We start from the raw sequence: 22,455 nt of genomic DNA, 5'->3' as shown, positions 1-22,455 counted from the left end.
GCCAGGCAGGGGCTGTCCCCCATGCCAGGACCCCAGGCCTGCAGAGGCGCTGGGTCCCTGCGCTGGGGTGAGGGGTGGCGGGTCTCACCCCGGAGCCGCAGTAGCGCCCCAGTCTGGGGGCCGTGCTGTCGTAGCCGTCAAAGAGCTCCATGTAATCGTAGCCGCAGTCGGCCTCCTCCTCTACCTCGAAGGTCTGGAACACCAGCTCCACGCCATAGCCTTCCTCGGCCACGATGACCCACTCGCAGTCCACGCCCCCGGGGTAGTTGTTGTCGCCAAACTGGGCATGGGAGTAAAGGTCCTTGGTCTTCACCTCTGCCTGCACCTGGCCTCCACACTCTGAGGGGGGAGGGGGACACAAGATCAGCCACCACCACCCCCGCCGAGCACGGCTGTGGCCCAGGCACTCTCCCTCCCCATATTCAGGCCTCCTGGCCGTATGGAGGCCCTGGGACGAGGCCACATGGCTAGTGATAGGTGGGTTTGGACCTGGCCCAGGCCTTGGCCTGGAACAAGTGCTCTGCGGCTTTCCCTCTGGAGAGATGCCCGCGGAGGCCCGGGGACGTGGTGGGTGGAAGGCCGCTCTGAGCGGAGGCCCCAGGGAGAGCACGCTTGTTGAAAGAGGTTGCTGCTAATTTGCTCCAGCTGATGGCTATCACGGAAGAATGTGGGCCCTATGTCGCCTGAGCTCCCATTCTTAAGCGAGAAGACGTACTCGTGGATTTTATGCGAAAACTCCTAATTTTTAAACGTTGGCTCATGTTTTAAAAAAAACACAGGGGCTTCCCCGGTGGCGCAGCGGTTGAGAGTCCGCCTGCCGATGCAGGGGACGCGGGTTCGTGCCCCGGTCCGGGAGGATCCCACGTGCCGCGGAGCGGCTGGGCCCGTGAGCCATGGCCGCTGAGCCTGCGCGTCTGGAGCCTGTGCTCCACAACGGGAGAGGCCACAGCAGTGAGAGGCCCGCGTACCGCAAAAAAAAAAACAAAACAAAAAAAAAACACAGTGTGGGCCAAACAGAGCAGGTCTGAGGGCCAGATGGAGTTCCGGGCCTCCAGTGTGTGACCCTGTGCTGGGAAGGGCAAACGAGAGCAGGCAGGGCAGGGTCATCCCGTCCATCCCTTCCTATGCCCTCTGGCCTCCAGGACACCTGGGCTCACGGGTGGGGAGTGGATGGGCGAGGCCTGGGTCAGGGGCTGAGTTAAAAGGGAGGAGCGGGACTGTGGACCCATCAGCTCTGGGGCCTCCCCAACAGGTAGCTTAAGACCCACGAGAAGCCTGCCAAGCCCCCAGCGGTCACCGTTGGCCTGATGTCCCAGGCCTCACAGGACTGGGCTCCAGCCTTTCTCGGTAGCCACACCATTCCCAGTTCACTGCTGTCCTCACACACCCATTGCTCCAGCCAAACTAAATGACCTGCAGTCACCTGTGTACGCCCAGAGCTGTCTGGGGTTGTGGCTGTGCTTGGGCTCCTCCCCTGCCCGCAATGACCCATCACCTCACACCCAGAGCGAGGCCCTTAGCGTGTTTTGTCTCCTGCTGTAATTATCTGTCCATGTCCTGTCTCTCCCCTGGGCTGTGGGTTCCCGTGTGGGCAGGGTGAAGGGCTTATGCCTGATTCATCTCCCCGTGCCCCTCTGAGTCTCCTGCAGGGGACCAGGGCTCAGTAGAAGGTTGTTGAATAAACGAACAAGTAAATGCAGAGTCCTTGAGGGGACTCCCCCCCCCCCCTTGAGGACTCCTCAAGGACTGAGAGCTTTGTCTGCTTCGTTCATTTTTTTTTTTTTTTTTTTTTTTTTTTCGGTACGCGGGCCTCTCACTGCTGTGGCCTCTCCCGTTGCGGAGCACAGGCTCCGGACGCGCAGGCTCAGCGGCCATGGCTCACGGGCCCAGCCGCTCCGTGGCATGTGGGATCCTCCCGGACTGGAGCACGAACCTGCGTCCCCTGCATCGGCAGGCGGACTCTCAACCACTGCGCCACCAGGGAAGCCCTGCTTCGTTCATTTTGTGACCCGCACTTAAGATGCTGCCGCGTACCTGCCACGTGTTAACAAATGTCTGCAGAATGAATGAACGCGTGAATCTGGGGGGGGTGGAATGTGGGTGGCCTACCGCACAGTCAAGCGTCCTACCTCTGGGGACTCCAGGGGATTCTCTCCCCATCTCTGGTTCTCTACCCACTGTTGTCACTGCCCTGTTTTCTTTCTGACCTTCGCACCCCTAATCAGGACCTCCTCTCCCTGGCCCAGGAGGCTGACTCTCTGCCCCTCTGGTCTGGCCTTCAGGACATGCTGTCTGTCCACCCGGCCAGGGGCTGGGCCTGTCTGTGTCTTCAGGAGCTCTTTGTAAACCTCCGACTGGAGCCCAGGGCCTGCCTTTGAGACCAGGATCGGCAGACGCCTCCAGGACAAATGACCACACAGGGCACCGGCTGCCCCCACCCTGGCCTGCGACGGGCTCACCTGTGGAGTGGGAGGCCTGGAAGCCCTTCCTCTGCACGGAGTTGTCAGAGTAGAAGCGCAGGAACATGCGGCTGCCCGTGGCCAGGACGGGCTCGGGCTTCTTGCTCCCGCAGAAGCGGCCCAGGACGGGGGCCTTGGCATCACGCCCGTCGTACACCTCCAGGTGGTCATAGGCACACTCAGGCTGGGACTCGATGTCCATCTCCATGAAGGTCTGGAGGGCGTGAGGGAGGACAGCGAATTAGGAGTTATATGGCCCGGGGGCAGGAGGCATGGAAAACAGGTGGCACCAAACCAAGGCCCCCGGACCCCAGTTCATGGACACCAGGGCAGTAGCCGCTGCTGGTGGATGGGAGACGGGGAGGACCTAGGAATGAGGTGATGGCAGGTACAAACCCACCGTATGCTGGGAAAGGGCCTCTGTCCACACCAGACTTGGGCTTCTCACAGGGATGGCAGCCCTGTGGGCTCAGCCAGGCCACAAGCCTGCAGCCTGCATGGCCCTGAGCAGTGCTCTGAGCGACGTGGGGCTTTGGAGCTGACAGGAAATAGGTGATGTGCAGATGGCACAGAGGAGCGGGGTGGGGAGCGGGCACCTTACCAGCTTGACCCGGTGCCCGGGGGTGCTAGAGATGGCCCAGGTACACTCCTTCTTGCTGGGGTATTTGTCAGGCCAGTTGGGGCTGGTGATGGTGCCGCTGGTGGATGTCACCTTGTGGTCACAGCCGGCTGTGGAGAGGTGAGTGAGGGGAAGGAGATCAGCAGGGACCCCAATGCTCCAATGGCCCCTACGAAGAAAGGAAGGAAGAAGCCCCTCCCTCCCCTCCTCCCCCTTTCTTGCTTCTCTTGTCCCCCACTTAGAAATGGAATGAAAGCTCACGTTACTTCTTTTCCATTCAGTCACCCAGCCCGGGGAAATCTAGCTGCTTGGTTCCAAGCTGGACCTCACCTGGCACCATCCATGGAAGCAGCCCTCCCAGGCGCCCTGTGTACACTCCTGGACCTTTGAGGCCATTTGGCCATACCACCTCTGCTCTCCACGAAGCTGGCATCCTCTGATCTGCCATGCCTCCATATCCACAGAAGACTTTGGCATCTGACTCAGTTCTCTCCACCCCACTCCTGCCACCATCCTAGGTGATGTCAACAAACACGTGGATGGTCCACCCACACGCCTCGTGCCCCTGACCTTCTCAGCTCTAGGGGTTCTCACCTCTCACCACCAAGGCTTCGCCATCACCCTCCAATTCTCGATGCTACGAACACATCACCCTCGCCGTGGCCACCTCCCGTTCTTCCAGGGCGCTCAGGCCCTCCCTTTCCCTGACAGCTCTCCAGCTTTAGAGAGGCCTCCATGGCCTTGATCCTTCCACTTCCTCCCAACACTTCCTCCTGGGTTGACTTGCTTCTCTATCAGCTGGACCATGTGGGCCATCACCCCCAACTGCTCATCAAGGGCCGTGCTTGAGCGGCACCATCTTGGAAAACCCCATTCGTGGTCTCCAAGCGTCCACCCCTTGATATTCTTTGGATTCGTCCTTCACCAGCTCCATCTCTCACCTCCTCAGCCACGGCTCCGAACCTTTGGCCCTCTCCTCAACTCCCAGCCCCACTCCCAGCAGACCACCTCACCTCCTGCCTCCTGGAGAAAAGCAGGGCCCTCAGATATGAACAACTTCAATTTCCCAACCCCTACCTGCAAACTCACCTTCCCCGCTCACCTTCCCTCCTGCCTTGTCTTAGAGAAGGTGCCACTCCTCCTGGGCAGGAATGGATTTTCCTTCCTTGAGCTGGAGCTCGTTGCTGCCCACCATCTGGGGACCCTCATGTCACACATGACCCGCGCTCACTCCCTCTGCCAGCTCGGCCAGGCCACGAACCCTTCCTACGCTTTGCCCATCCTGAAACAACGCTCTCCTCCTGCTCCCACCCATCCTGTCTCCTTGTCTTCAAGAAAACTTGCTACACCATGTTCTCACTACTCATGGCTCCTTGATCCACTGCAATCTGCCTTCTGCCTCGGAACAGCATGGCCTCACAAACTCCAAGGCTGATGCTCCTTATGCGTTATCATCCAATCTGACAGGTCCCTCTGAGGAAAAGCCAGTGCACTGCTGGACTGGGGAGGAGAAAGGGGTGGGTGGGGTGCAGGCTGAACAGCTGTGCCTATAGTCAGAGGCTCACAGGATGAATGCACAGAGGGGCAGTGCCCTCGCAGGCCACCCAGCGGCCCGGGTGGAGGCAGGTGGAGCTCCTGGCCTCCACATTTGAGCTATGAGCTGCTTCCATGACCCATCTTCAGCTTCCCATGTCCACACTCACTGCCCCCCACCCCGTTTTTACACCAGTTTTCCCCACCCTCTGATTTCTCCTTCCACGCCCACTTCTCTCCCCAGCTACACTGCAGTCTCCTCGGAAGCAGAGGGATCCCCTCTTGAACCCCCTACAGAACTCTGCCCAGAGCTATGCCCTCCACAGAGGGTCAGGAAATACTGATTTGTTACTAGCCTAGCACTTGAGTAAGAAACGATGAGTTCTTCTAAAGTGAATCGGAGCTACACACAGGCCATCTTCCCAGGGGGTTTACACCTGCTCCTACTCTCTTGTTGATGTCAGTGCTGAGGGTTCTTTAGCAAAACCCTGTTTTTCATAGAGAGTACAGAGATGGCATACAGTTTAGACAACATCAGAAGAAGGTCTCCTCTAGCTAAAAGATATGGGGGCTCCGTGAGTCAGGTACTCTATATTTGGAGAGCCCGAAGCGATGGGGATGGAAGCCCTGGGACGTCCGTTGGGTGCTTCACCTCTGTTTATCCTAGTCGGCAGTTTATTTGCTGGTACTTTTGTTGTCCACCTAGTAATGGTGAGAAGAGGCATTTGCCAGGCACTGTGCTAAGCGCTCAAAGCAAGGGCTCTAAAGCGTAGGACCATCTCATGGGTGAGGCAATTGAAACTCAGAGGGCCGAAATGACTCACCCAACGGCACACAGACTCTCAGTGTCAGAGGCGAGTCTACATTGTGCTGCTGGGATAGTACATCCCCAGCAGGCACGGGCCACAGTGGAATCAGCAACTGGGAGCAGGCCAGGGTTTTACTGCATCCAGAGAGGTATCACGTGATATGGGCAATGACCTGAGAGCTGTTTCCAAGGATCTGCAGGGCTTCAAAGTCAGGGAGGCAGCAGCCCTGTTCTGGGTGTCCCCAGGGGTCAGAGATGTGACCGATAACAGTGACATACGGGACTGCTTGCTATGAGCCAGGCACTGCTCGGAGCACATCACAGCGCCCCGCCCCCGGGAGGAGAGTGTTGGTACCATCCAGGAGTCACTCGTGAGCAAACCCGGGTGCGGAGAAAGGAAGTCAGCTGCCCAAGGGCACGTGGCTGGCTAAGTGGTAGGGCTGGGAGCCTGGCACCAGAGTCTGTGCTCTTCACCACTGTCCCAGCTTGCGTCCCTGACAGCGGGAGGTCGGACAAAGAGAAAGACTCGGACATGGATTTTAAGGAGCACTAATTACCAGAACAGCCTAACAATGGGGACTGGGGGCAGCCCCTCCTCTCCAGAAGTGTGTGTGGCTTGGATATTGCTGGGGGGGCGGGCGGGAGGGATGGGGAGGGTCCGTGCACTAGGCGGGAGGCAAAATGAGGTGACCTCAGAGGTCACTCAGCTTCTTGAGTCCAAAGAGAGGCCGAAGGAGATGGCACCTCTGAGCCCGCTCCCCAGCCTCGGTCCTTCAGGCCCCAGGCCGTGGGCAGGGGAAGGTGCCCGGGGGCTCTGGCAGTGCTTACCTTCCTTGCAGTCGTGCTTGTTGTCGTGGAGGACGAAGCCGCTGCGACACTGACACTCGTAGCTGCCGAAGGTGTTGACGCAGTCTTGCTGGCAGCCGCCGTTATCCTTGGAGCACTCGTCCTTGTCTGCAGGGGGAACAAGCGAGGGCAGACTGGTCTGTGCAGGGATGAGGGCTGCATCACCCCAGGGGAAGTGGGAGGACCGGCTGGGTGTCCACCTCGCCCTCCCCCCGCCCCCCCACAGGCAGGGTGGGGAGCGGAGGTCAAGGCGATGGTGGGGGTCCAGGGCACTGCATCAAGCGGAGGGGGCTGAGGGGGGCCCAGCTGTGCGGAGAGAAAGGAGAAGTGGACGGAGGGAGGCTGGGGTCTGGAGCTGACCAGCATGGGAACCCTCTACCATTACCTGCTTACTGGACAGACGGACAAGTGGAAAAATAGACACACGGACAAGCAGACTGCAAGAGAAAGGAGCAGGACGCAGGGGTCCCTCTTTTACTTCACAACAGGAAATGTCACAGACACCATCAAAATGGGAGGGGCGGGAGGCAGGGAGGGTCCCCTGTCCACGTGAGCGGGGGCGGGGGCGAGGAGAGCACCAGTTCTGTCCGGCCGGAGGGAGCCGGGCCGGCATGGCAGAGCGGAGGTCGGGGTGGGCGGCAGCAGAGCCCCCAGCCCATTCCGTCCAAGGTGAGGTTCCTGAGTAACAAAGGGTCCGGGAGGCCAGGCGGGCCTCACTGGGGGGTCCGGTTTCTTTTCTGCACTCGGAATTTGAGCTGGTGGGGCCGTCCCCGGGGGGGCTGCAGAGCTGGCCTCTTTTCTGAAACGAGAGAGAGAAGGAGAAAAGGGACCAAGGGGTGCGGGTGGAGGGCGGGGGGCCAGGGAGGGAGAGCAGTGAAAACCAGGCCCGGCTCCGAGGGGGGTCCACGGGCAGCACGGGGTTGGGGGGCAGCGGGACACACATGCAGGACGGCCATGTCCGGAGCAGCCAGGCCACGGAGGGGCAGCGGGTGGGAGGAGGCACAGCGACAGGGGACAGACGGGAGGAAGCCTGCGGCAGGGAGAAGGCCTTGGGGGTGGGAATGAGGCCCGCACGCTGGGGAAGGAGACGCAGAGTCTCTAGCAGAGGGGAGCAGTCCATGGGAAGGGGGCCTCATCCAGAGCTCGGCTCTCTCCTGGTGCTGCAACTACAGAGTGTGTTACAGACACAGACACACACTCACGCCAACACACCCACAGACATATTATCCCTCACCCTGTACCATCGTCCCAACACGGCAGCACAGACACTGACCCACAGGTTGACACACACACACACACACACACACACACACATGCACTGGATACACGTCAGCCCCTCACACACAGACACCACACTCACACACGTCAGCCATCGGCCACCTGTGTACACGTGCCAGGGACAGACGCCGCTGGCTCACTCCCTGTGCGTGAGGAAGCGTGCACAGGCACACACAAGCACAGGTACAAACAGAGACACACGTGGATGCAGAGACCACGGACTCATGGGCGGGCCACTGCGGACTCAGGAGGGCTCACAGGCGCAGCTCCTCCCGTTCTCGGGTGGATCTGCACATGCGCTCTCCCATGAACACAGAAACTGACACACAGAGGGACACGTGGTCACAGGCACGGGTACATCACACACACATATTCTCCAGTCTCTCCATGGTCATTCTGGGTACTGTGTGCCTGGAACGGAGGCAGGCATTCAGGGAAGGGGAGTAGACACACAGAATTCCAGAGATGAGCCCCGAGGTAGAAAGATGCCTGCTGACATTCACATGGCCAGGCGGAGTCTGTGACAACAGCGGCCCTGTTCCGGGTCTCCCTTGGGAGAGGGGCCCGAGGGCTGGAGCACTGGCTCCCAGATGGCCCTGCTTCTCCAATTCACTCTCACGTGAGCCAGACCCCGTGGGACCCAAACAACCCAAGGTCAAGAGGTGGAGTCCCCAAGTCCTTCCCCAGGTCTCCTCAGTTAGAGCATCACGAGGGACCCTGACAGAGGGCCCTGTGGAAGCTGCCTTTGCACAAGCCCTGTGAGAATGTGGGGTGATGGGCACCCTACAACCCATCCTGGGGTTTCACCGAGTAACTCACTGATGACTATGCTGGGAGCTTCAGGAGTTCCAGCTCACGGAATGAGCAAAGATTGTCCTGAAATTGACCCCCATGCCTTCCTCATATTTGCACCCCCAAAACCGGGTACAGTGCCTGGCACATTGTAGGGGTAAAAGAAATACTTGCCCAATGAACGAGTGAGTGGGTGAGTGAGTGCTGAGTGCAGTGTTGAGAGCTGCGAGCCCTGAGAAAGGGCTGCTTTAGTGCCCGGAGAGGGGCTCTGCCGTGGTCGGGGGCAGCCTCTCCTGGGAGCCAGGGATGCAGGTTGCAGAAGGGGCAGGAGCAGGGAGTGGACACGGGCTGGGACAAGGAGATGGCACTCACCCTCCAGTGCCCAATGCCCCGGAAGGTGGCTGGGGTCACACTGAAGGTCTTCAGGCTCTCTCTTCTTCTTGCCTTATGGTCTCCTCGCTGGGTGTCCCAAAAGTCCAAATAGCCCCCCTCCTGGGGGGTCAGAGTCAGATGCCCTGGACCCTGAGGGCTGAACCTTGATGCCCAGCGGTGAGGGTCCTCTGCAGGTTTCTTGTGAGAAGGGGCAGTGCGAGTGTGCGTGTGCAGGTGTGTGTGCGCGTGTGTGTGCACGCACGTCTGTGCAGAGCTGAGGGTGGGCTGAGGGTAGCAGTGTCGGGCCAGGGCAGGGCAGTAACCGTGGGTGGAGAGCCCTGGGCTCTAGGTCTGACAGATGTGGTGCTGGTCTCCCTCCGCCCCGACCCCCTACCAAGACTGGAGCGACAGAAGGGCAGGAAGAGACAAGAGTAAGCAGGTAATAGTTTCCCCAGGGCCGAGCCCATCCCTGAGTGGATGTTACGTCCCCTCAGCCCTCTGGTGAGCACCTCACACGGGTTCCAGGTGGGCCCAGGGAAGAGAGGGAGCCGCATTGCAAGGGTCTCAGCCAGCAGTGGGGCAGGAGCCGTGAGGCACTGTTAGCGGAGCGGGGTGGCTGGCAGTACCAAGCGGGGAACCAGGGCACAGGGGCAGTGCGTGGCATCCAGTGGGGCAGGCGAGGGTGCAGGGCGGCCACATAGGGGGCTTGAGGATGCAGGACCCTGGGCAAAGGAGGGGAGAAGGAAGGCGGCGTGGACCCGGCCGGAGGCTTCTGGGCTTCCTGCCGTCCATGCCTGGCCCACCAGGCGTGCTGGGGATGAGGATCCCTGGGTTGCTCCCCGACAAACTGTCTGCTCCAGCCAGCCCATGGCCTCCTGTCTGCCCGGAGATGGGGCCCTTAAAGGGACTTGACCCCTAGCCTAACACGGGGCAGCTGTCAACAGACATGTGCTGGTTGGATCTGAGTCCCCCACCGTGGGCCTCGGGGGCGTGGGAAGGCTTTGGGGTTGAGGGAAGGGAGGCTCCTTATCGCTTCTGAAGGCCCCGGCATGACCCCATTTGGTGTGTGCAGGTTCTGATGAAAGATTCAACCACTGCCGATAACCTGCCCCACAGTCCAACGCAGACACCCTCCTCTTCTGCATGCGGCAGCGTCCGGCCTCACTGCACTCCCTGTTCCCAGGGCCTGACCTCTCTCGGGTCTTGGCTTGCGGCCCCTGAGGCCTGGAGCGCCCTCTCCCTTCCTTTCTGCAGGCCTATGTCCTGCCCAGCCTCAGGTCGGCTCCCATACAGCCTTGAGGGCTCAGGAATAGCGGGGTTCAGGCAGGGAGGGCTGTCCTGGTGGTGGAGGGCCAGTGGGGGGAGCAGGGGACAGACCCTGCTGCCCGGCACCAGAGGGGCTGCAGAGCACAGGGGTGCAGCGGCAGGAAGAAAGGGATGCGGGGCTCGGAGCTGGGGAGTCCGGGGTTACCTGAGAAGAAGTGGGCCTTGAAGCCCTTTTTGGAGACTGTGTTGTCGGACTTGAACTCCACACGCATGTTGTTGTACTGGGAGGTGATGACCTCAGGCTTCTCGGAGCCACAGAACTTGCCGTGCAGCTTGGAGTCGGCCGTGAGTCCGCTGCGCACCTCCACGAAGTCGTACTTGCACACCTGTGGGGCAGCGCAGCTCCAGGCCCACCTCCTCCAGGAAGCCTCTCCTGACCACCCTCGCCTGAGGAGGCTCCCTGTTCTGTGGGTCCTTTCGCCTTTAGTTACCTGCTTTGCCACATCTAACAATTCAAAAAGTGCCACCCCACCCCATCAGTTCCTCTTGCGCTCCCCACACAAGCCCCCAGCCCTGCCTCTCCCCACAGGCTTCTGGACTCCATGTCCTTCATTCCCACGTGCCACGTGCTCCCTGGCCTTCAAGGCCCTCCTCCCTGAGCCTCCCCTGCTTCCTCTGAACCCCCCCGACACACACTGCCTCTACATTCCTGGAGTATTTCTTTCGGAGGGTAGGAAGCAGGCACCAGGCTGAGCTCCCACGCCTCAGACCTCCCTGCGTCTCCTCAGCCCCAGGCGGGCACTTACATCATTGCCCTCGGTCTCGAAGAAGTCAAACTGCAGGGAGATGCGGTACTGGGTGGGCGCCACCAGCTGCCAGATGCAGTTTTTGTTAGGGGGGTACTCCTTGGGCCAGCCCGGGCTGGTGATGGAGCCATTGAGCTTGGTGAGGAATCCACCACAGGCAGCTGGGGGGACAAGGGAGGTGGCGTCACCCACCAGGAGGCCCGGCTCTAGAGAAGGGCATGGACACGGGCTGGGGTGCATGAAGGAGGAGGAGTGGGTTTGTGGGTTCCCCCAGCCTGGGGGGCTGGTGTGTGGTCTCTATGGGGAAGGAGGCAGGGGAGGGGGGGTGTCTTCAGAGTTAGGAGGAGTTGTGTGGTCACTTCAATTTTCTCTGCAAGAGAACAGGCCAGGCGTCTGCTTAGAGGTGGGGGGTGGGGTGAGGGGCTCCAGAAAGGCAGTACCAGTGGGCAGGGGGTGCTGGGAGGGAGGCAGGGAGGACCAGGGGGCAGGGACTGGGAGGCACGGAGGGAGAGGGAGCTGCTCAGAGGTGAGTGGAGAGAAGCCCGACAGCAAGATCAGGCTGAGATGGAGAGAGTTAGCCAGAGAGCGTTTCACCACCTCCTGGGAACATTTATAATGAGAGGCTGGAACTCAGTGCCTGTCTAAGAACAGTGGTTTCCAAACTGTGGATCGTGACCTTCTGCTGGGTGATGAAATCAATCAAGATCAGCATTTAAAAAGAAGAACAAGAATGAAAACCAAACCAGAGTACATCGCACCTGGTCACAGTGTGTTCCAGGGGGTTGAAAGAGACAACGTATTCCTTACCCATGAGTAGTGACCAAAGTACCATGGAATCCTCGTTTTTCTGGAAAGGGGTCTGTCCAAGGGCAGAAGAGACCCGGGCTGGAGGGTTTGGGGTGGGAGAGGGAACAGGGTCCTGGGCAGCCTGGGGGCACTTACCCTCGCAGCGGCGCTTGTCAGGGGCCAGCTCATAACCAGGGTCGCAGCTGCACTTGTAACTGCCCAGGGTGTTGAGACACCGCTGCTCACAGCCCCCGCGGTTGGGCCGAGAGCACTCGTCCACCTCTGCGGTCGTAAGGAAAGGGTGTCAGTGACTCCCAGTACGGGGCCTGGGTCCCTCCTCCTGCCCTCTGCTTGGGAGTCAAGTCCAGGATCCCTCAGGCTGCTAGGACCACCCGCAGTCCCATTCCAGGGGGAGGAAGTCAGCTGTGACCTGCTCAGAACCCCACCCGGTCCCCAGGGGATCCTGTCTGTGACAACCCCAAAGGGACAGGCAGTTCCCTGAAGGAGGGGACAGGTGGACCCATGGAGCCTTCCTTCTGACCACACTGGCTGGGCTGGTGGCCACCACCATTCACTGGGGCCTCTCATGTGCCATCCCCGGCTGAGTACTATTCTTTCACCTCTGCTTCAATCCCTACATGAAGCCTGTGATGGAGGGGCTGTAACTGTGCCCAGATTACAGACGAGGAAATGACACTTGGGCAGAACACCCTCAATGCCCAGGGTCACGCCGATAAAAAGTCCACGCTGCCTTGTCTCCTCCCTGAGCTCCTACGGTACTTTCTGCCTGCACATCTCACCAACATTCCTTCAGTACAAACTTTTGGACTTTGAGGCAACTCCTGAATTGTTATGTCAATTCTCTGTCGACCACCTACCGTGTGTCAGCTACTTTTACCTACGTTTGTCATTTACTCAGTGAGGTATGTAGTTTTTCAGTGGGACCTTTCCTGCCCAGTTAGGCCATAAATTCAAGGGCAGGGCGCCAGGGTCTACGAATCCCTCACAGTGTGTTGAGTGAGTGAATGAGGAACAAATGAAGCCATGGCAGCACCATTCACAATAGCCAAGGTGTCCATCCATGGATGAGACTCAAGGAAATGTGGCTCAGACACACAGTGGAATACTATTCAGCCCTAAAAAAGAAGGAAACTCTGCCATATGCGATAACACGGATGAACCTTCAGGACATTATTTTAAGTAAAATAAGCCAGTCCCCAAAAGTCAAATTCTGCATGATTCCACTTACATGAGGTATCTAAAATAGCCCAATTCATAAAATTAAAGAGTGGAATGATGGGTGCCCAGGGCTGGGGGAGGGGGAGGGGGGGAGTTATGAATCAGCGGGCATAAAGTTTCCGTCGAGCAAGGAGATCTGCACAGCACTGCGCCTTGGTCGGCAATACTGGTTTGTACGCTTAGATGTGCTCCGAGCGTAGATCTCACGCTAAGTGTTCTTACCACAATCAAATAAAATTTAAAAAATAAAAAGAAGGAACAAACGAGGTGGGTTGGCCACAGGAGTGGGCCGGGGTAGGGGAGCGGGGAAGGAGGCACCTTTGAAAAAGTTGACGGCGAAGCCAGCTTTGTTAATGGACCCATCAGAGACGAACTTGAGCCAGAGGCGGCTGGATGTGCTCTTGATGTCGTCTGGCTTCTCGTAGCCGCAGTAGCGCCCGATGAGGGTGCTGCTCTCGCTGTGCCCGTCGCGCACTTCTAGATAGTCATAGGCGCAGCTGTCATGGCGCTCAATCTGGGGGTCGGAGGCTCCGTCAGCAGGAGGAGCCCTGGCGGCCCAGACCCAAGCCCCAGAAGCCCGCAGGAGGTGGGCCATCCTGGGGGTCTCTGACCCACCTCAAAGGACTGGAAGGTGAGGCCCACATGGAAGCCCTCGGACACCTGGATCCGCCAGATGCAGACTTTGCTGGGCCGGTAGTCGTCTGGGTAATTGGGCGACTGGATGTGGCCGTTGTCCTTTTTCACATCTCCCCCACAGATGGCTTTGGGGACAGGGGACGAGGTGGGAAAAAGAGGATGTCGGTCAGAATGCTCTGCAATGTTCGAGAGCCCCTCTACCCCCTCTTCTAGCCCTGCCCACCCGCATCCCCAGCTTCCCAGTGCCCCTGGCCCCGGCCAGTCCCTGTGGGATCTCTGCTTCCTCCTTCACGGGCCCTCGGCCTTGCCTCTGGGGTGCCAGGAGGGAGTGGTTCTAGGGTGCCCAGGGACCCCACCTCTGACTCCCCCGTCCCCCTGCCTCGGTACCTTCATAGACCGCAAAGAAGCCTTTCCCGACCCAGTTGCTGCTGCTGCGGAATTCAACCCAGAGGCGGCTGTCGGTGGAGACAATGGGCTCCGGGAGTTTGCCCCCGCAGAAGCGGCCTGCACAGACGGCGCGGACAGCGGGCAGTGAGGCCCAAAGCAAGGCCCTCTCCCTTCCCGCACCAGGGCTGCACCTCCAGGAAGCCCTCCCCACCTCTCTGAGGGGCTCAGGGGCTCTGGCCCTGGTCTGCACTTGACACACATTCAAGTTGGTCTGCGTCTGGTCCAAGGTCCAGTTTGGCCTTGAAGGGCCAGAGTCCACTCTAGAAGATTTCCTGCCCTTGAGGGAAAGGATAGGAGTCTGTTTCTGGGAGGAATGGTGACTCCTCACCTTAGCCAACGGTATCTGTGTTTTATTTACTTTTTAAAAAGAGCATTACCGTCACTACGTATCCTTTCTTATTTGCTCTCCATGCAAACAAGTAATAACCAAAAACAAACAACAGTTTTCTTTTGCTCAAACGCAGGGGATGCCATGGGACCACAAATAAATCCCAGAGGACTGGGTGAGAAAATGTCCTCTTTGAAATAAAACCTGACAAGAATCCACATAAGCGGATGAGGCTGGCCATCTGTGGAATTCTCTGTAGTCAAGAATTGACTGGGGCTGATTTGTGTGTTCGTAATAATATGGGTGTTTCCCAACTTACAGCAACGGACAGAGGGTGCTGGCCTAGGAATGTAAGTTATGAAAAAGAAACTGCAAAAAAAAAAAAAAAGAAAGAAAGAAAGAAACAGCAATCTTGGAGATGCTAACACTTCTGTAGCAAGAAGTGTCGTAATGACAGCTGCTTTGAGTGACTAATAAGAAATATTCGAACATCAGAAACTGGGGGAAAAAAGAGATGGTTAGGGAGGATTCGTCAGCCTGCTTCAGGCAGAGGCTGGGCTGTGAGACAAAGTTCTAACGCTAATGAGCGGTCCTGAGCTACTTAGGCTCACATCCAGATCGAAGAAGAATTCATGTAGCTCCTCAGGCTCTAACTCTGTGTCCATTACAGCATCTTCTGTCCTGTGGTTCTGACCCATCCATCCCCCACTTACCCACTCCCCTACCCCCTGAGACAAGGCACCCTGTGCAAACAAGTTTGGGCGACCGTGCCAGGAATGTAGGTCTCTGTGGTACACCAGGCTGCATTGTGGGCACCCTCAGGCCGCATCTCGCAGACAGAAAACAGAGCCTCTGAAATTGCCCAGATGAGGAAGAGAGCCTGGAGCTGAGAGGACAGGCCTGTCCATCTCCCTCTGTCACCTTGTGTGATTGCCCACACCTATACACTGACAGCCACCCTCTGAGGGAGGCCTGGAAGCCCATACTGAGGACCTTGAGGTCCACACTGGGGAAGAGACTTGCCCAAAGTCACACATTTAGTGATGGAGCTGCAGCACTGACTATACCAGGACTCCTGGTTCCCATGCTAGGGTGCTGCCCGTAGCCAAGTGCTAGTGCTGGGGGGAGGATGCACAGCGTGTCATGTGAGTAGTTCTAAGAAGGACGCAGCTGTGGAGGAGGTAAGGCGGGGCTGTGCCGGTACCTCGGAGGGGCGCCTTCCTCCAGAAGCCGTCTCGGACCTCCACGTAGTCGTACCAGCACAGGCGGCTGCGGTACAGGTCCATGGACGTGAAGTTCAGGATGATCTGGGGAAATGGGGGAGGAAGAAGGTGACACCGCTGCCCACACATCGCCCGCCGGTCTCGCCCACCAGCCCCATGACCGCTGCCTGCCTCGTGAGGCTGTTTGCCATGGGTTATAAATAGTTAAGTGTTCCAGAAAGGAGCTCCTGGCCCAGAAGTGTCCCTCGTCCACAGCCATCTGCCAGTTCTAGTCAGCATTCTTCCCAGATACCCCAAGCCAGGCCTCACTTAAAATGCACAGCCTCGTTGAAAGTATGTTTGAGACCTGGGGTCTCATTTTACTGATCTCCTTAGTAAGGAGCCGTTGCTTAGGGTTAAACAAACCCAGCTCTCTTCATGGTCAACTTAAATAATATAAATTACAGCATCTTTAGAGGGAAGAGGTCTCCTTGGTGAGAGGAAGGGCCCGGGGAGGCATGTGGGACTGGGGGCAGGGGGCGGTCTGAACGGGAATGAAGGGTCCAGAGAGGACGAGCAGGGGGAAGAAGGCCTGAGTTACCCATCATCGCGCATTTACTGAATGCTGGTTCTAGGCAGGGCTCGTGCTAACCGCTGAAGGGAGTATCAGGTCTGCATGCCTCCCAAGAATGGGTTTAAGACACTCAACTATACTTCCGTTAAAAAAAAAAAAGGGCTTCCCTGGTGGCGCAGTGGTTAAGAATCTGCCTGGCAATGCAGGGGACACGGGTTCGAGCCCTCATCCGGGAAGATCCCACATGCCACAGAGCAACTAAGTCCGTGTGCTACAACTACTCAGCCTGAGCTCTACAGCCCACGAGCCACAACTACTGAACCTGTGTGCCGCAACTACTGAAACCCACGCGCCTAGAGCCCGTGGTCCACAACAAGAGAAGCCACCGCAATGAGAAGCCTGCACACCTCAACAAAGAGGTGCCCCCACTCGCCACAACTAGAGAAAGCCTGCACGCAGCAACAAAGACCTGACGCAGCCAAAAATAAATAAATAGAAAAAGAAAAAAAGATACGTCCCTGTCAAGGAGCTTAGGACTTAGAAGAATAAGACATATGCATGAAAAGACCACCTAGTGGAAAACTCAGATTCCAGTCATACGAGCCTGGGTTTGAATCTCGCCTCTGCATAAAATGGTGCATAAAATGAGGAAAGAGCATCTCACCCTAACACAGCAATACATAGGTACAGATACTGCCCTAAGTACCTCCTTCACATAAACTTATTTCAGCCCTTGAACTCATCGAACGTTCACCTAGTACTGGAGGAACGTTTGATACCTCGGTAAGTACCAAGTCTCCCCAGCAGGGGGGCATATGAACAGGTAGAGAAGCACACTTACTAGGAGGGAAACCGCTTCCTTATTGTTTCCGGAGTGAGCCCTGAAGTCTGCTGTATGTTCAGAGTCCAACAAGCAGGGGCTCCAGAGAATGGCACCCCCATCTGCGAGGAGTGTGCAGTGGGCATGAGAAGGCCCAAGGGGCCCACCTGTTAGGTGCTAGCTGGGTTCCCCGCTGGAGGAGAAGGGGACAAGGGTGTCCATCTCCCCTGTGGCTCACTGCAGTGTTAGAGGCAGACAGAGTGGAGGCCAGAATGAAAACCACTGGTCAAGGAAGAGCTCCCGGCTCATGGTCACTTTAGCACTGACCCCGTCAGAATTCTTGGTGTTTTCTTTTTTAATTTTACTTTTTTATTTTATTTTATTTATTTATTTTTGGTTGCATTGGGTCTTTGTTGCTGCGCGTGGGCTTTCCCTAGTTGCGGCGAGCGGGGCCTACTCTTTTTTGTGGTGCTTGGGCTTCTCGTTGTGGTGGCTTCTCTTGTTGCGGAGCACGGGCTCTAGGCGTGCGGGCTTCAGTAGCTGTGGCACATGGGCTCAGTAGTTGTGGCTCGTGGGCTCTAGAGCACAGCTCAGTAGTTGTGGCACACGGGCTTAGTTGCTCTGCGGCATGTGGGATCTTCCTGGAGCAGGGCTCAAACCCATGTCCCCTGCATTGGCAGGTGGATTCTTAACCACTGCGCCACCAGGGAAGTTCCTTCTTGGTGTTTTCAATATCCACCTGCACTATCCTTGCCATTTCCTGACCTCTGCATTCCCTAACCTCCTCTCTCACCCTCTCTCTGCCCCTTCTCAGCCAGCACATCATACCCTGGACCTTGTTATCATCCATAATGTCAAATCCAAGGACCCCACTCTACATCCATGTGCCCCAATCTTTCCTTGCTCCTTCCCTCTGTACACAGAGCTCAACGATCCTTCCAGTTCACTGCAACCTTCAATCTACTGAGCCTGTTGTATTTTCACTGCCTTTCACCCCCGTGTGCTTACATTTCTTCTGACCTAGCTTGGAACCCATGGTCCATCTTTCATATTTTCTTTTGATTCACACATGAGTTTAAATATGTTTGTGTTTGGGGGAGCTTTCATTAATTTTGTTACTCTGAGATGTAATCGAGTGAGATCACGTTTTGAAAAGTGCACTACAGGGGACTTCCCTGGTGGCACAGTGGTTAAGAACCTGCCTGCCAATGCAGGGGACACAGGTTCGATCCCTGGTCTGGGAAGATCCCACATGCTGTGGAGCAACTAAGCCCGCGTACCACGACTACTGAGCCTGCGTGCTGCAACTACTGAAGCCTGTGCGCCTAGAACCTATGCTCTGCAACAAGGGAAGCCACCGTAATGAGAAACCCGCGCACCGCAAGGAAGAGTAGCCCCCGCTCGTCGCAACTAGCCAAAGCCCACGTGCAGCAACGGAGACCCAACACAGCCAAAAAATAAAGAAAAATTAAAAAAACACGGAAAGTGCACTATATTACTCCTTTTTTTTTTTTTTGGCCGTGCCGCATGGCTTACAGGATCTCAGTTCCCCAACCAGGGATTGAACCTGGGCCTCGGCACTGAAAGCCCAGAATCCTAACCACTAGGCTGCCAGGGAACCATTGGGAACATTATTATTATTATTATAAAAATACAAGTCCTGGCATTCTGAAAAACTGAAATTGAAAATCTGTTCTAACTCTTGCTATAGAGCCAGTGTCTTATGACCCGATATTTTACCTTTTTAGAAAAGACCAAATATGACCACCGTGGAAGTTTAATTCGCTACGGAATCCTCGGTGCATGGCACATAATACTTGTTTAATAAATATTTCTTGAATAGGGTTTTGCTTTTTGGAATCTATTCTAATATACTTGCCCAAGTGCATGAAGATTTAAGTTTCAAGGTATTTATTGTGGTAGTAATGAAAGCTTGGAAAAACTTAAATCAGCATCCATCAAGAGACCTGAGGGGATGATTAAATAATTAAATTAAGGGCAATCAAGAGGATGGGATCGGGCTTCCCTGGTGGCGCAGTGGTTGGGGGTCCGCCTGCCGATGCAGGGGACATGGGTTCGTGTCCCGGTCCGGGAAGATCCCACATGCCGCGGCAGCGGCTGGGCCCGTGAGCCATGGCCGCTGAGCCTGCGCGTCCGGAGCCTGTGCTCCACAACGGGAGAGGCCACAGCAGTGAGAGGCCCGCATATCGCAAAAAAAAAAAAAAAAAAAAAAAAAGAGGATGGGATGCCAAGCAACCACGAAAGTGGTTGAGGTAGATCTATATGTGCTGACATGGAATGATGACTGTGATTTATTGTTGAGTGAAAGGCAAGTTACAGAAGGCCACACCCACCCCCACACCCCCACACTAGAAGGGTCTGGAAGGACATCCCAAGTGTTACCAATGCTTAGTTGTCTCTGTGGAGTAGGATTTGGAGGATGATCAAGGGGAGAAAATTCACTTTTTACCGTAGGCATTCCTATATGGCTCAAAATGTTTATAACATGCATATGTTATCTTTATATCTAGCAAACAACAAAAATATCTTTCGAAGAGCTGCTGGGTGGAAGAAGGAATGCAGAGGGCCGAGTGAGGGCTCCCTGACTCCTAAACTTACACCCTTAACCCCTACTCCACGTGGCCTCCTTGGGCCTGCCAATCAATTTCACTCAGCAAGCAGCCCTGAGAACGGCAGCCACTTTCCCTCCCTCCCCGGAAACAACTGTGACTCTGTCCAGGGGGGATGGATTCAGGCCTCTGAAGAAGAAACCGTGCCCAGCCCGCAGAGCCCCACGGGGCCCACCCAAGACCTGCCACAGGCAGGAGGAAGCAGAGGCAACCTCACGTGGAAGGAAGAGACCTGGGCGAGCAGTCAGGGGCATCCTTCAGGGAGGCGCAGCCACAGCTATACTGAGACCGGAGGTGTCTAATTAAGAGTTGTCACAACTTCTGTCGTGTGGAAACAGCTGTGCGCTGGTGGCAGGGGCACTGCCCTTTGCCAAGAAAAACTGGGCCAGCTCTGCCACTTCCTGGCTGGTGACTTTGTGCCTCGCTGTCTCTGTCCGAAAAATGGACGTGACCATAACGACTCCACTGGGGAGTCGGGGGCAAATGAGATACGGGTACAGAGTCCCCAGGTGCACCCTGTGTGTGGGAAGTATTCCTCATGCTTGTTGGGTGCTCTCAGGGAGGAGTTGGGAGAACACGCCAACCCTGGGGGACCTGTTGTCTGGCTTACAGTCACATCTTAGGCCTCATTTAACTCCTCTGGGCCTCTGTTTCCTTATCTGTAAGATGGTAATGGTAACAGTACCCGCCTCATAGGACTTAGGGGAATTAAATTAATACATGTAAAATTTACGACCTTGTCTGACACGGGTGCCATACATACATGTCACACATCCATATGACAGTGTATGCCACTTGATAAACATTAATTTCACTCCTGGAGTTGAATTTGCTTAGATAGTTTGATATTGGGTTCACAGGACGGTCCGGATCGGAATGCAGGAAATAGAGGGAGGCAAATGAGGTACCCGGGGAAGTTGACCAGGGCTCACTCATTTAATAGATCAGGACCAGAGAATGATACTAGCAGCTAACATTGATTGAATTCCCGCTATGTTCCAGGCAGTGCCCTAAGCACTTGCTTCATCCTCGTATCAACCCCATGAAGGAGGTACTATCACCAGGCTCATTTTACAAATGGGGAAACAAAGGCACAGAGAGGGTAAGCGACTTCCCCAAGATCATACATCCGGTAAAGAGCACAGCTGGGAGTCAAACCCAGGCACTCTGGATCTTAAACTTATACCCTTAACCTCCATTCCACGTGGCCTCCCCAGGCCTACCAATCAATTTTGCCCAACGGCTGTGCAAAGAATGAGCATCAACTTTCCCTCCATGCTCAGAGCTCTACGCCCTTCAGTGCCTGAGAAGAGGGACTTAAGGGAGGACCCAGCCCAGGCCTTGCAGAGCAGGGATGGGAGGGGTCATCTCTGCCCAGCTGGGGGATGGGAGGAGGCAGAATTGGGGTTGGACCTTGATGGGAATGAGGGTGGATACGGCCAAATCCAAAAGCATTTTAAGTTATCTTCCTGGCTCCTCTGCAGCATTTGACTATGGTCTCCTTCTGAAACCACTTTCCTGCTCATAAAGGAGTTCCCTTCGTTGCTTGGGAAACACTGTAAATCCTCTTCAGGGCAGTTCTAATTACGTGCAGTGTAAAGACTTGAGGATCCTCCAAGAAGTCCTCCAAAGTGGCTCTTCCTCTTGTTTGACATCCCTACGACGTGCACAATTGTACGAGATAAGTTTTACATATCACTTGCATGTCTGGCAATAAGCTGAGAACTGGTAGGCAAGTGAAAAACAACCTCTCAGGAGCCAAACAGATGTCAAAGTCCATCCGCTAACACACGTGGATTTATTTAAGGTTTGCTGTTGAAAGAGTAGACTTTGGAGTCAGATAGTCCTAGAACTGAATGCTGGTTCCACCATTGTTACCTGAGCAAACCTGGCCAGATCTACTCCTGCACTTTAAGCCTCAATTCCCTCCACTCTCCAGTAGGGATAACAGTACCTACGTCATGAAACGGTTGTGAGGAATAATGAGATCCTGCATGTAAGATGCCAATACTTTGGCACATAATTGGTAAGTAACAAAAAGTGGCCATGCCAACTTGATGATACCATCCTCTTCTGCCTCCCCAGCCTTTAAATGTTTCTGTCCCCCAGGGTTCCATCTTTGGTTCAGTTACAACTCTACAATCTCAACCAGGACCATGGGTGGGTTTTACTTTTTGCATTTCTACAATCATGCATTGGTTAATCTGGAATTCTTATCCGTAGCCCACTTCTCCCCCTGGAGCTCCGAGCAGGCCTCTGAAAAAGGATGGGAGTCTTGTGGGAGCTATGAAGGGAGCAGGTCCCAGGCACAGAGAGGCTCCTAAGGCAAGGCCGCGTGCTCTCTAGAGACTAGGGCCAGCCCATGCCAGTCCACAAAGCAAGGAAAGAAGAGGGTCCTGACCAAGTTGCCATATGCCTGCCAACTGAGCAAACCTCTTGAACGGGAAAGAGAGTGATGCTCTACCCTACTCTGTGCTCCGTGGGGCCGCGAACTGTCTCGTGCACCTGTCCATCCGCAGGGCTGGGCCCAGCACTGGGCACCTAGTGGCCACACAAGTTGCCGAAGGGCACTTAGCTGTTGGAATGGGACAAGGCTTTGGAATTCACACGGTATTTCAATCACAGACTTTTATGTCATAATCCAGGATCTATGAGATCTTGGGCAAGTTAATTTTTCCAAGTTTGTTTTCTCATATACAAAATGAGGCTAACATCAGCACCCAGCCTATAACGTTGTGCTAAAAGACGTAACACAGAGATTTAACACATGCCTGGCCAATCATATGCTCAATGATCATTAGTTGTTATTATTATTATCGTTATCTGCGGTGAGATTTCCAAAGGCTGGAAACCCTCAGAAGAGGAAGGAAGGAATCCAGGGCAAGGTCACTACCAGACAGTGAAAAGGACTGCAATTTTTAACTTAGATTCAGAACAAGAACAAGGAAGGGGTGGGTTCACTTTTGAGGGAAGCTGCTAGAAAGTTAACCAAGGGAGATAGGGAATTACTCAGC

At 55.8% G+C, this 22,455-nt stretch overlaps 1 protein-coding gene across 2 annotated transcripts in view; it reads right to left on the bottom strand.

The window, feature by feature from the left end:
• Window positions 1–22,455, bottom strand: part of BMP1 (bone morphogenetic protein 1) — a 40,756-nt gene that overhangs the window by 2,548 nt on the left and 15,753 nt on the right. The window contains exons 9-19 of one of the 2 annotated variants that reach the window (XR_004350382.1): window positions 15,420–15,522; window positions 13,828–13,944; window positions 13,420–13,565; window positions 13,123–13,318; window positions 11,722–11,847; window positions 10,780–10,940; window positions 10,179–10,359; window positions 6,248–7,064; window positions 3,061–3,188; window positions 2,460–2,673; window positions 89–339 (exon numbers count right to left, since the gene is read on the bottom strand). Coding sequence is in view for 1 of the 2 variants with exons in the window: in XM_032634930.1 (XP_032490821.1) it covers window positions 89–339; window positions 2,460–2,673; window positions 3,061–3,188; window positions 6,248–6,373; window positions 10,179–10,359; window positions 10,780–10,940; window positions 11,722–11,847; window positions 13,123–13,318; window positions 13,420–13,565; window positions 13,828–13,944; window positions 15,420–15,522 (1,749 nt within the window). In the remaining variant the exon portion in view is untranslated. The remainder of the gene's footprint in view (window positions 1–88; window positions 340–2,459; window positions 2,674–3,060; window positions 3,189–6,247; window positions 7,065–10,178; window positions 10,360–10,779; window positions 10,941–11,721; window positions 11,848–13,122; window positions 13,319–13,419; window positions 13,566–13,827; window positions 13,945–15,419; window positions 15,523–22,455) is intronic. The other variant, XM_032634930.1, reaches the window with a different exon arrangement.

The sequence above is a fragment of the Phocoena sinus genome, chromosome 6 (assembly GCF_008692025.1).
Source record: "Phocoena sinus isolate mPhoSin1 chromosome 6, mPhoSin1.pri, whole genome shotgun sequence".
Lineage (NCBI taxonomy): Eukaryota > Metazoa > Chordata > Mammalia > Artiodactyla > Phocoenidae > Phocoena > Phocoena sinus.
This window is presented reverse-complemented; position numbering and strand designations above follow the sequence as displayed.